The sequence below is a fragment of the Mastigoproctus giganteus genome, chromosome 7 (assembly GCF_048544385.1).
Source record: "Mastigoproctus giganteus isolate SK-2022 chromosome 7, ASM4854438v1, whole genome shotgun sequence".
NCBI classification, from domain to species: Eukaryota; Metazoa; Arthropoda; class Arachnida; order Uropygi; family Thelyphonidae; genus Mastigoproctus; species Mastigoproctus giganteus.
This window is the reverse complement of record NC_143581.1, coordinates 223,030,671-223,043,362: the sequence shown is the minus strand read 5'-3', so window position 1 is coordinate 223,043,362 and position 12,692 is coordinate 223,030,671. Positions and strand designations below refer to the sequence as shown.

The 12,692-nt window shown below is 37.9% G+C and overlaps 1 protein-coding gene across 3 annotated transcripts in view; it reads left to right on the top strand.

Moving 5' to 3' along the window:
• The window catches only part of LOC150083720 (netrin receptor UNC5C-like), a 324,657-nt gene that overhangs the window by 164,126 nt on the left and 147,839 nt on the right, over window positions 1–12,692 (top strand). For all 3 annotated transcript variants that reach the window (XM_090378164.1, XM_090378162.1, XM_090378163.1), the window contains exon 3: window positions 7,158–7,442. In XM_090378164.1, coding sequence (XP_090234290.1) covers window positions 7,158–7,442 — 285 coding nt within the window. The remainder of the gene's footprint in view (window positions 1–7,157; window positions 7,443–12,692) is intronic.

Sequence of the window (12,692 nt, the reverse complement as noted above, 5' to 3'; positions counted from 1 at the left end):
GGATGCCCTGACTTCTAATCTTCTAGGCATAAGTATATCACAAAAATTGCTTCCTCTGTAATGAAATAGGCGCCTCCGTAGCCAGGTGGGAAGGAGCAGCAGTGCGTAGCACACGCTTCTTGATTAGACCGGGGTTCGAGCCTGTCACCACCGGATGCGGAAAGGTCAATATGGCCTTAGTTGCTAATGCTCCTAAAAAAAAACAAAAAATAACTGTAATGAAATGTTTTTTTTTTTTTCTTTTAGATATCACAAATCCACTGTCTCCTGAAATGTCTTATTTAAAATTAAGAGTCTGAATCAACTGTCATAGTGATTATATATAAATTATGGAAGACTTGTATAGAGACGAAGAGAATTAAAAAAAAAAATCCATGTCTGTACAGCCAAGTGGCACAACAGAAAATGGAATATTGTTCCCACATCTTTGGGTTGGTGCCCTCTCAAACTTTTAAACTCTATCAAAATGACTTTAATCATGTTAACGATCCCTATCCCATAGATATTTTTACTGCATGCTTGGAACTGTTCTTCGAAAATGACATCTGTAATTCCACGGCTCTCTTCCAAACCAAAACCAGTTCGAACACGAGCCTCAACTTACATTCACTGTCCAACTCCAAACTTGTAGAACTAAACTTTCCTTATTTATCCCTTCATATGTATTTCCTGAAAATTACAATCTACAGAAATTCAAGTTTAATGTCAATTGAATTCATAAATATAATACAATAACGTTTTGTGGTGGCCATAAATGTTTTAAAAAATGCAGTGGATCCATTGAAAGTTTCTCGGTACAAGACACTTAACTCCAAGCTACTTTTGGAGTTAAAAAGGAAAATATATATTTTCATGAACGGAAAGCTTTTCATGTTTAAGAATAAATATACGGAATTTCGACAAGTATTTTCTTTAGTATTTTATCCAGAAATCAGAAATTTTTTTTCTTTCTTGTCTACAAGAAAATACATATGCAAGATACTAAAATGAAGATCGTAATACTCGTACAGAACAATACGCTAAACACTTCATCATTTGAAATCAAGAATGAACCAATCTTAGATAATTCCTCATTTTTTACGATTCCCGTTTAACACATTCTTGTCTAATATGTATTTATTATACGGTATATTAGTAAGTGTATGGCACTACAACACTGCGGGGAAGCTTCCCAACAGTACTTATTACATATGGCTTTTCTTTCTTTTTGCTTGCACAAACAAACTCAAGAAGACAGAAAACCAACTGGAGGTGTTGATCTATACGGGGTTAACAAAGGTCAGGCTTTAGCTATTCCCACCCCTTCCCCAAGCAAACATGAAACACAATACCTGGCTGGTATTTCGGCGTGACTACAGGATATTAAATCGTAATCACGTGCAGCTGTTTATTTGGCGACTTCCTGTTGTCTTGGAAACACGAAGAGAGCTTTAAGGTAGTGCCATAAGTGGACTATACCAAAATACATTGTCTGCCATCAGTGCGAAATGGGAAAAACATGAAAGATCGCACGACTCTAGTAGAAGCATGTGGGCTCTGTTTCGCAAGCTGTTTTAATAGAATAAAAGATATAAAAGACTTTTCCAGACACAAACATACACTCCACAGTGACTTAACGTCATTCTATTGTAATAGTCAGCTCGTGATAGACCAATAACTATAGCTTCCGCAGTTAGCCATAAACAATATTTCCTCACGTTTTGTTTGATTTATTCTTAGATAAACAAGATACGCAAATTAGAAAAGCATTTAAAAGCGTATGGCGATTAGAAAGGCATCGGTGACTACGCCTTTTAAATAATAAACGTTCTCCGTTTGAATTTTATTTTTTAAGGAACTCGCGTTTTTGCCTCTTTCGTCTTCTACGGCCTCCACTTTAAGGTTCGATATTTTTCTTGCCACATCTCCGCGAGGCGAGGACAAGCGAAAGGGGGGGGGGGGTAATGCTGGCCTGCTTTTACCCTCTTGGTCACGTGATGAGTATGTTGACACGAACTCTATACGGAAACATTTCTACCAATCGATGTAGTCCGAATCTGGGGTCGTTGTGCGCTTCTGACGGAAGGAGTTCTACGTTATGGACGCTAGAAACGCTGCCGGGGTAATAACTCGGAAAGCTCACATTTTCGGTTGTTTGGAACCGCCGTAACTTCTACTCTGCCCTCACCGTGAAGCGAGGGGGGGGGCCGTATTTGTTTGACTGCTAGAAAGGAGGGAGGGGGGTGCTTTAGAGAAATCTAGAAATTCGTAACGATTTGAAAAAGTGCGACTGAGCCAAGACGTTCTTGTAAAATGAGAAAGGAAAGTCAATAAGTCGGCATAGTTAGGTGTTGGAAGTAGCGAAGAAAGGGAGGGGGGAATGTGAAGCTGGGTTTGAACCGCGTGATGGCGGAATACACGCTGTGACAGTTTGCTATTGATTGTTCCAGGTTTAATGGAAGTTGGCAAATGTGGCGTGCTAAAACATGTGTCGAGTTACACACATTTATCAGATAACACGAGGGATCAGGGCCGGTGCGAACGGGTCCCGACTAATAGTTTCCGTAGAGTTGGACCTCGTGAAACGTTACGTACTACTTCCCGTACACCAGCTGAGAATACTAATGAGCTGACTGGAGGTATATTGAGAAGGGTGGCGTGAATATAGAAATCGCATTATTTTATTACTAATGAAGACCTCATTCTTTCGATGAAAACGAAAATTCGACAAAGTTCGTTTTTATTCAGTTTAGATATTCATCTTGTAATAAAGCCGTGATGAGGCATTTCTGCTCCGGAGGTAGCTTTTCTGAAGTGCCCTCCCTCAAACTCATGACTTTATATCATTAAATTCCTTAACGCTTGCGCCCCTTTCAACTTTTTTTTCTTCTTTTTTTTTTTTTTTTTTTTTTTTTTTTTCAATCTGAGGCCTTTTCGCACCGAGTTTTTCGATCTAGGGCGAGGGATGTTCGGTTTTTGATCCCGAAACATAGAATACGCAAAGTCTACGGACTGTCTTAGCGTTTAGTCTAACCCAGCCATCCGAAAATCCTTGAGTATGGCTGGTTAGACTAAAAGCAAAATAAACAAAAATGTCACTTTATTTATTTATTGAGTTATAACCTACTTTCTCGAATTCTATTTCATCGCTTTGTGTATGCCTATACAGTTATTATACTTAAGTTTATAATTTAGCATTCCGGGAGACACGATGAACTTCATTCTGTTACCCAAGTGGTAACAGAATGAAGGACCAGTGTGGCAGAGAATTTTTTGTAAGAATAGGAGCATAAAGAAATCTTGCACCTAATTGACACGTCATTGATAGCATGGTCTACCAGCTCCCAAAAAAGCAACTGTTTTATTTGCATGACATCTGTTTAATGTTATAGGGAAGAGTCTAGTGCAACGCTAGGCATCGACTCCCATGTCACTCTCCTTCAGTAACAACATCAGGTGCTGGGCAGATACGTAACGATGTTTATTTGTGTAATTCAGTGTGAGGATGGGCAAGATGAAGAGTTAAATGATTTTGAACGTGACATGTAGTTTGCGCCAGATGCACGGGTATGAGCATCGGAAGTTGCAACCCTGCTGTGGTTTTCACACCTGACTGATTCTAGAGTGTATCGAGATTGGTCCAAAAACCAAATAAAATTCAATCAACAGCAATCATGTGGTAGAGCTCGTTGATGAGAGAGGTGAAGGGCGGCTGACAACAGTTGTGCAGGATTACAGGCAGATACGGTCAGTCAAATAAGTCAGTACGAGAAAAGTAGCCAAAGAGGCATTCCAGAACGCACAGCTCATTATATACCTTGTCACGGATGAGGTATTGCAGCCAACAACCGAACCGGGTTCAATTCCTTTCCGCAAAAAATAAGGTGTGATTACAATGGACTCGGGAACACCAACACTGTGGACAGTGGAAGATTTAAAAAACGTTTCCTGGTGTTTCACGATGGAAGGACCAAAATACTGCGAAAACAGGATGAGTCCATAGACCAATCCTGCCAGGTGGCAAAAATTCAGATTGATGTCATAGGTGGATATTTTGGCCCCTGTGGGAGAAAGTTTTATGGAAAACGTTTCCTTCACGGTTGTAGTGTATCCAACATAACAATGCGCCATGCCGTAAGGACAGAACTGCTTCCAGGAACATGAGAGTGAATTCGGTGGCCACCACAGTCACCAAATCTCAGTCAAACTGTGCATCAGTCAGAGGAGATGGTAGAGAAGTAGAGATCCGCAACTATTCAATTTTAAACAACTGAGTTAACATTGACCAGCATCCTGTAGCATTCTTTCGACACCTCATTAAGTCCATGCCACGATGAATCAGCTGTTCTGAAGGTTAAAGGGGATCATTTCGCTGTTGTGTAGGTGTACCTAATAAATTAGCCACTCAGTGTGCGTATATATGTATATACAGTGTCCCAAAAGTCACTGCGTATTTTGGTGAAACAATGATTTTCAAATAAATTTTATTACGACAAGCATATTTATTCTTTTTTATATAAAACTTACGTATTTGTAATATGTTAAATTTTTAAAATCTTCTTTTCAGACCATGAAAATTCATGATGAATGTTCAAGAGCGAATTTTTGTTGGAACATCACGCATCAAAGGAATAGTTTTGTGAAATTAGAGAAAGATTTTCAAGGAGATTTCATAGTCCCGGTCCTACAGATAATGCGATTCGTGCACTGGTGAATAAGTTTAAAAGAACTGGGTTTATGCGTGACGAGGAGAGATGTGGACGCCCAAGGACAGCACATGAAAGCATTGAATCAATTCGAGAAATGTTCGAAGAGGACCCAAAATTATCAGTTAGGAAGGGATCTCGAAGACTGAACATACCCAAGACATCAGTTCACAGAATTTTGCGTTCGACACTGATGAGAAAGCCCTACCACATCCAACTGTTGCATGACCTGCATGAAGATTTTCCACATCGAGCAGCAATGTGTACAGAACTTTTTGATCAAAACAAAAATAACAGCTTAATGGACCATATCTTGTTCAGGGATGAGCCGACTTTTCACACTTGTGGTAAAATCAATCACCACAATTTTGTATCTGGGCTTCCCAAAAACTATCTGAGTTCACAGAATGGCAAAGAGGCTCCCCTAAAGTAAATGTGTGGCTTGGGATGGCAAAGTCAAAAAATTATGGATCTTACGTTTTTGTGGAAGCAACAGTCACAGGAACTATGTACTTTGATATGCTTCAGCAGTTTCTTGAACCCCAACTTCTTGATGATGGTGTTATTTCAAGCGTAGTGTTTCAGCAGGATGAGGCACCATGTCATTACGCTTGAACTGTCCAGGAATACCTCAACAGGCGCTTTCCGAATCGGTGGGTCGGGCATGGAGGATCTTGGGCGACAAGTTTTCCGGATTTAACTCGTTTGGATTTTCTTTTGTTTGGGTTTCATAAAATCAAAGGTCTATCGCAAGGAGATTCAAGATTTACCGGATCTTAAACCATGCATTCGGGAGGCAGTACAGGAAATTACCCCTGAAATGCTTGAAAATGTGTTCCGCAACGCTGCTGAGCGATTTAAAATTTGTAGGGACACTGATGGGGCAATGCGGAAAGCAATAATTAAATTCATTCTTGACCTTTGTTATTAATAATTTTTTTTTTCTGTTTCTAACTTGGTTTATTGTATAAAAATAAACCTATAATCATGCTATTACGTTATTCGTCTCAAATTCACCGGATTTCACCAAATTACGCCGTGACTTTTGGGACACCCTGTATACAAAGACAAGATTTTCTATTATGGGCCGAAGTTTTCGGATAGCATAAATAGCTTCCTGAAGGGAATGTTAGTCAACGGGGCAAACTACGTTGCGGAGAAAATAGCCCAACTAGTTATAAAGGAACATCCAATCATTATTAATTAGATTGAAGACGAATTGAATATTGCAGCTGACACAGCCCATCACTCGGAGACCGTGCAAACTACGACTTAAGAAATGGACACTGAATCGATGGGCCATCCATTCTCATCATCAGTCACGAAACTATAATGCAAGTCCGCCACCATTTAGGAGCCGAATGGTAGGATTTAATAAAAGATTACTGTACATGAATTGACAAAAAAAAAAAAAAAGTTTTTTGTTCGAAACTGAGATTAAAATAGATTTTTAATCTCATCATAACTTCGGAATAGTTCCAAATTCTACCTTGTCTTGAACAGTTTAGAGAATCCTATCCTGTTAATTTCATCGATCTACGTCAACCAATCTTGTTAAATTTAAACAAAAATGGATTTCCATCATTCCACACTTCCCTCCAGAGTTCAAAATCACATTACTATGATTCACTGTTCTACTAAGTTCCTTTCCAAAATAAATGAAACACAAATTGATTTTATACAAGTAAGAACACGTTCTTGCTGAGAAAATTATACTAATAAATACTGTTATATTTTGATGAAGGCTAAAATTTATAAATAAAGCAGAAATTGTCAGTAGTGTCTATATCAGTTATTCTTTAAGTCAATCACTTAAGGAATAACTGATATAGACAAATGCGTCATCAAAAAATCCTTTATAAGCGATAAACAGAAGTTTAAGAAAGGCTATACTTGGTGCATTGTTACTGCATGTAGAAAAGAGTACCTTGCATTACTAACGTCTTAAAAAGGAAGCTTTCACTCAAACTAAGATGGATAGGACAATTTCCTCGGTGTACGGAGGGAAGTAGCACACTACCTTCAAAATAACTTCGGATGATGAAGTGGAAAAATGGGATGTGCTTATTATTTATAACTTTCATCGGATTCCAGGTTTCCTAGTTTAGAATAGGGGAATAAAAACTGCAGTGGGCTCCCTCCTAAGAGGGGTTTATAGGGAAGTTATTACATCAAGCAAGATTTGATCTAATATTTTAGAAACTTATTGAGTTCTTTCAAGGGTTCTAAACATAAATAAAGAGAAATTAAATTATTGATTGGGAATGAAAAAAATCTGGTACTAACCAATAAATATAATATTTACTTTGACTAACTTCATTGCCGCCAACTATTACAAGCGAAACTGAAAATGTTCCGTAGCCTCTTATTTTCAAAATACGTGATATTGACTTTATCTTCCACTCTCCCGTACCCCACAGATTAACCTCTGACCTTTCTCTCTCTTTTTTTTTTTTTTCTTTTCCCCCTTAGACTTGAAGAAACATTTTGTGAACCAGCCCCTGAGTACCAGCGTGGAGATCGAAGGTCAGATTTCCCTGCAGTGTCTCCCACCTGAAGGCGAACCTGTGCCCGAAGTCTTCTGGCTACGTAATAGTGACGTCATCGACACCAGCAAGGAAACCAATTTCATTATCTCCAATGAGGGCAACCTTCTCATTAGCCAGGCTCGCTTAGCTGACATGGGCAATTACACTTGCGGAGCGAAGAATATCGCTGGACAGAGGTTCAGCGAAACGGCCACGATGACGGTGTACGGTAGGTAGAATTCATTAATGTTTATTTAGAACTTGAAGTTTCCTTAATAAATTTACTCTGGTATGTAAAGTATTCGTTTGCAGTAGCCATTTCTCGGAACAATCTAAAAACACTATAATTTAATTGAATCCTAATCTTCACGTAGTCTTTATCCCCATATATCTTAATCTAATAAGATCTTAATCTTGATCAAATCTTTTAACGGGCAGTTAAGAAGACCGACTGTGGGCTAATGGCTGCATGTCTGCCTGATCAATCTTCTATTCAAACTATAAAGAGTAGCCTATTTGAATGACGACTTTTAAACCTTTGAGCAACATTAGCGCGTTCAAATGCCATAGCTTACAAAACAACCAACGACGACCAAGAGTATAATCTACTGCAGCGTTTCCCAAACTGTTTTTTAGTCACGGAACACTTACGAAACAAGTTTAGCGGGAGCCAAAGAACTGTTTGTAATATTTTATTACATACGACGCACTATGCATCAGGAGCATCTTTATTTCCAACACATGTAAAACCGAAATTCAAATAACTGTCATCAACGTTTTGGTCTTTAATTAATTGGTTCCTGTTTTTTTCACTTCGAATTTTTGGGGAACAAAAGGCTGCGATTGTTCATCCTCACTTTGAAGTGTGACAATATTGTGTTCCTTTTAATCGACCGCAGTTTAAATACTGGAAGTACTTGCTTCTCGTTTTAAAGTTCCTTTTTTCAACCACAAATCCATGGTCATTTATTTTAATAATAATATTTCGAAATACTGATAATTATCAAAAATTTAAACAAGGAAGCGAGTTTAGTTATGATATCGGTTCGCTTCCCTCTCTCCTTCAACCCGTGTACTCCAGGCTAAATCGCACATGAATGGCATATTAGATCACTACTTTTTAGTAGATGTCATTACCGCAATGTAAAGCCCGCCAAAATAAAGTGTTCCGCGGTCTATTTGATTATTAGTCTATGCCAGCATATTAATAACCGAAAAAAAAAAATGTTAAAAATTATAATGATACAAAAGTGGTGTCCGCACAAATATGCAAAAATTTATTTATTTTTTTAAATTATCAATTACTCTTTTTCGCGGACCACTTGTTCACATCTCACGGAACACAGTTTGAGAAACGCTGATCTACTGGATGGATTCTAATAATGAATCACGTTTGAATCCCAACCTAATGATACTCTTACCTTACGTCGATAACTTACTGATAGTTCAGATTGAAATTTCTACTGTACGATTGGAACAAGTTTTTGCATTTTATTGGGAAAATTTTTTAACAAAACTAGTATTGTTTTGCCAAAAAGTACAATATAGAGTACAAAAATACAATAAAAAGTACAAATACAATATAAATACAATACAAAACTAGTATTGTTTTATATATATATATATATATATCAATACTAGTTTTGTTTTGCCCAAGAAAATGAAAAACTTGCTCCAATCGTACAGTAGAAATTCGTAGTCCAGAAATATATGTAATAATTTTTTTTTTTTTTTTTTAACTGCTGATTCTGTTTCCCTATCTTCTCAAATTTTAATGCATGTTAATACCCAGCCCTGTCGATGTAGAGTAAGAAAACAGTTCAAACTTTTGGTCTGCTCAATCATTGGGCATTTGAGATATCATCCAACAGTGTCACTTTGACCATCTGAAATTTTCCAATCGCAGAGAACTTGTCTGCTGACCTTCAAAACATCTGGCTAATTTGATCTTGATGGGAATAGGACTACCTTAGTTTCTAGCCTATTTTGAAGAAAGATTGGTAATAAATAAATATACGGGGTTTTCAAGAAAAGACAATTTTGAATGCCGACAGGTTTTGATGCATTGTGCTGGCGCCCGTCACCACCAAATACGGAGGATGCGGAAAGGTCAGGGAATGACCACCGCATATTCCCGGAGCAATATGGCCTTAGTTGCTAATGCTCCTAAAAACCAAATAACAAACAAACAAACATTGTGCTGGCATTGGTGGGTCTGTGTCGTCATTAACCCTTTAATGAGTTTTTTATGAGTTTTATTGGCGCCATCAGCGACAGAGCCTATAATGTAAAAAAACCAGATCATAAAAATAGTAGGAAAAAAAAAAGATTTCAGAAATCTATGGAACTTGGTCACTGTGTCAAAAAGGGTATTTATAGAATGTATCACAATGAGAATCTATCGAAAGGGTATAAAAGTTCTTGCTCTGACTAACCTACAGAGTGCAATTACAAGCTTAATATGATACAGCCTGTAAGTGTAAAGTGTATTCGTGTCTGACGGCACCAGGGTTTCCCCATCTCCGCGTTGCTTTCATTGTGGGCGTAATAGTTCACTGCAAAGGCCAGAGATTTAAGTGTATGGATTTTATAAGTGTAGTGTAGATACAGCCTGTTTGGTGGGACTTGTATGTGCCATAACTGTTGCCACTTGGAGTGGCATCTATTATGGTTACCTGCCTGCAGTCTGTACAGGCACCGCCACATTAAGATTATTCTTAAAGTGGCGGTGGCATAGCCCCCTTTCAAGAGCGAACATGTTGATCTATGTTTTTCATGGTGGGTTCTGGGAAGTAAGTACATAGATTTACGTTTTCGAAAGTCATTTCAAATAATGTTCTCTATGTACGAATTATTAATTTTTCCAGAACTATTTCTGTGTCAACTAACAGTAGACACTGTTTTAAAATAGACAGTAATACAAAAATAGTTTTGAAAATAGGACGCGTAAGAGACGATTTTTTTTTATCGGCTGGAATTCTGCAAACAAGATGGAGACACTACTCAGCTTTTTTTTTTTTTTTTTTTTGCGTGTGAAAAGATTTTTATCAACCTGGCAATTTTGTTAAAATGCATTGCGGGTTTAAAGTGATATTTGGTAGCAGATAATGTAGAGAAAGATCAACAATTTCGAGGTTAGTAAAAAGTATGTACAGTTTGATTCTGCTACAGACAAGGAGTGTGTTGTTAGCAGAAAACGGCCTCTGAGGACGCTTGAAAATATTGCACGTGCACAGGAAGAGACTATTCGTAACCCAAGGAATTCTGTTAAACGATTGTTGCAACGGGCAATGTCTGGGGGAATAATCCACATACTGTTGAAGAATTGAAAGGTGAAATCACAGCTGCTGTGAGGGTCTCTGGAGAGTAAACTTCAATCGACATCAGCGAATGGTCTTGGATACGCAGCGATCACATAATGAATATTTTTGCTTGAATAATAAATTTTCGTATCTTGCTTTTCAATGACAGCAAACTCGCGAATGCCAAACCACCGCACCAAAAAATGTAGGCATTAAAAACTGTTGTCGTTTCTTGATGATTGTGCATTTCATAGTCTAGTTTATAATAATCGATCCATTTTGTTAACCATATATTTGACGAACTTTCCTTGGAGATTTTCAATCACATTTACTTTAATTACCTTGTGTGCACTCCATATTTTCACAGGATGTTTGATCTAAGAGCACACAGTAAATGAAGGCTATTGCCCAGTTTTCATTTCAGATACTGGACATGTCATTTAAGAAATTCTACAGTTCATTCCTCTTAGGAGAACTGGCTGAGCACAGATGTACATTCCCCCCCCCCACCCTTTAAGTTATATTTTGTTTCCTAGATTCAGCAAATTCTTCATAGCTTAAAGTTCTGCTTCATCACAAATGTGTTTCATACAAATGTACTCCTGAGTCTAGAAAATGTTTTATGCATATCCTTTATCTCAGATTTTCGACATTTTATTTCGCGTTTTCAACATTTTCATGTAAATATTCCTAGATTCTTGTGACGCGTGCATTTCAGGTATATCACCATAAAGCACCTTTATCAGACAGTCCAAAATTGGACTACTGGAATGAGCATGTTGTACTCAGTTTGTTTCTTATAAACGTGATCACACTAGGTAAATAACATTTTATGAATCATGAGGTGGAAGTGGGGTGTGCGCGCGCGCGCGCGCACACACACACACACACACACACACACACCTCTATTAATTTTGAGGATATGGTTCCACTTACTCGCGTACAAATATTAAGGTATGCTAGTCTCAAAACATGACGTGGATTACTGTTGATGGGTTATGAAAGAAGAAAGCTGACTGGTTTCAGGAAGAGAAACTTCGACTCATGGCTCAAATTTAAGGCTAACCCATTACTTTCTCATCAATTTTCTCTGAAATTATTTTCTAATATGAGCGCTAACAAAACAACGGAGTCATTATTTGGCTTTACGCGAAAGCTTCAGTTTTGATTCTGTTCCTGAGACTATGAAGTAAACAGTTTATGGATTCTACCTCCCCTACTTCATTAGATTGGTAGCTATTGGTGCACGTTCGTATCGGGCATAATTCAAAGAACCTTAGGCAGAAGTTCCTCAAGGATCCTCACTGTCGGTCCCTTGTTGTTCTGAACACAGAAAATAATGCATATCAATCGTTATGATCATTAAAAGTTTGCGTTTTTCTCCTACTTTCAACATCAGAGTAGGCGGCCGTAGCCTAGTGGTCAGGCGCGCGGGTGCATAAGTACACGTGCCATGAGTGACCGGGGTTTTCAAGCCAGTGACTGCTGAATACTGTGCTGTTTCTTGTATTCGGTCTATCTTGTGAACTCCTCTAACCGTTTGGTTGTCCCGGACTATAAACAGATAATTTATTATTATTATTATTATTATTAGAATAAGCTTCTCCTATTTAGACTCAGTAAGCTAATAAAAATAATAACAATAATATATATAGTCGAGGGACATTGAAATATGACCTCTCCCCAAAATTTTTATTAGAAAAACTTTCGAGCCTAAAGTAAAGCTCCTTGGAGTTGGTGACATATAGACCCAGTAATTTTGAGGGAGACGGCTAGAGAGTGTATTGAACTATTGGTTTTAATCGTGAGAGTATCATTGGACTCGGGAGAGATTCCTTTAGATTGGAGAAGTGCTAACGTATCGACAGTACATAAGAGTGAAGTCGGTATCTGTAGACTGTCTTCAGTGGTAGGAAAAATCTTATAGGCAATGATTAAGAATGCAATCCGGAGACATTTAGATATAAATGGCATTCCGAAGGATACATAATGTGGTTTTTTTTTTTTTTTTTTGTTGTTGTTGTTGAAATCAAATCATGTTGAAATAAGCTAGTAAGCTATTTTGACAGAGTTACTCATGAGCCTATAAATTGTTCCCTACATCCAGTAGGGAACAATTTCGACATAGTTTATTTGGATTTTAGCAAGGCATTTGACTCAGTCCCTCACGAGAGGTT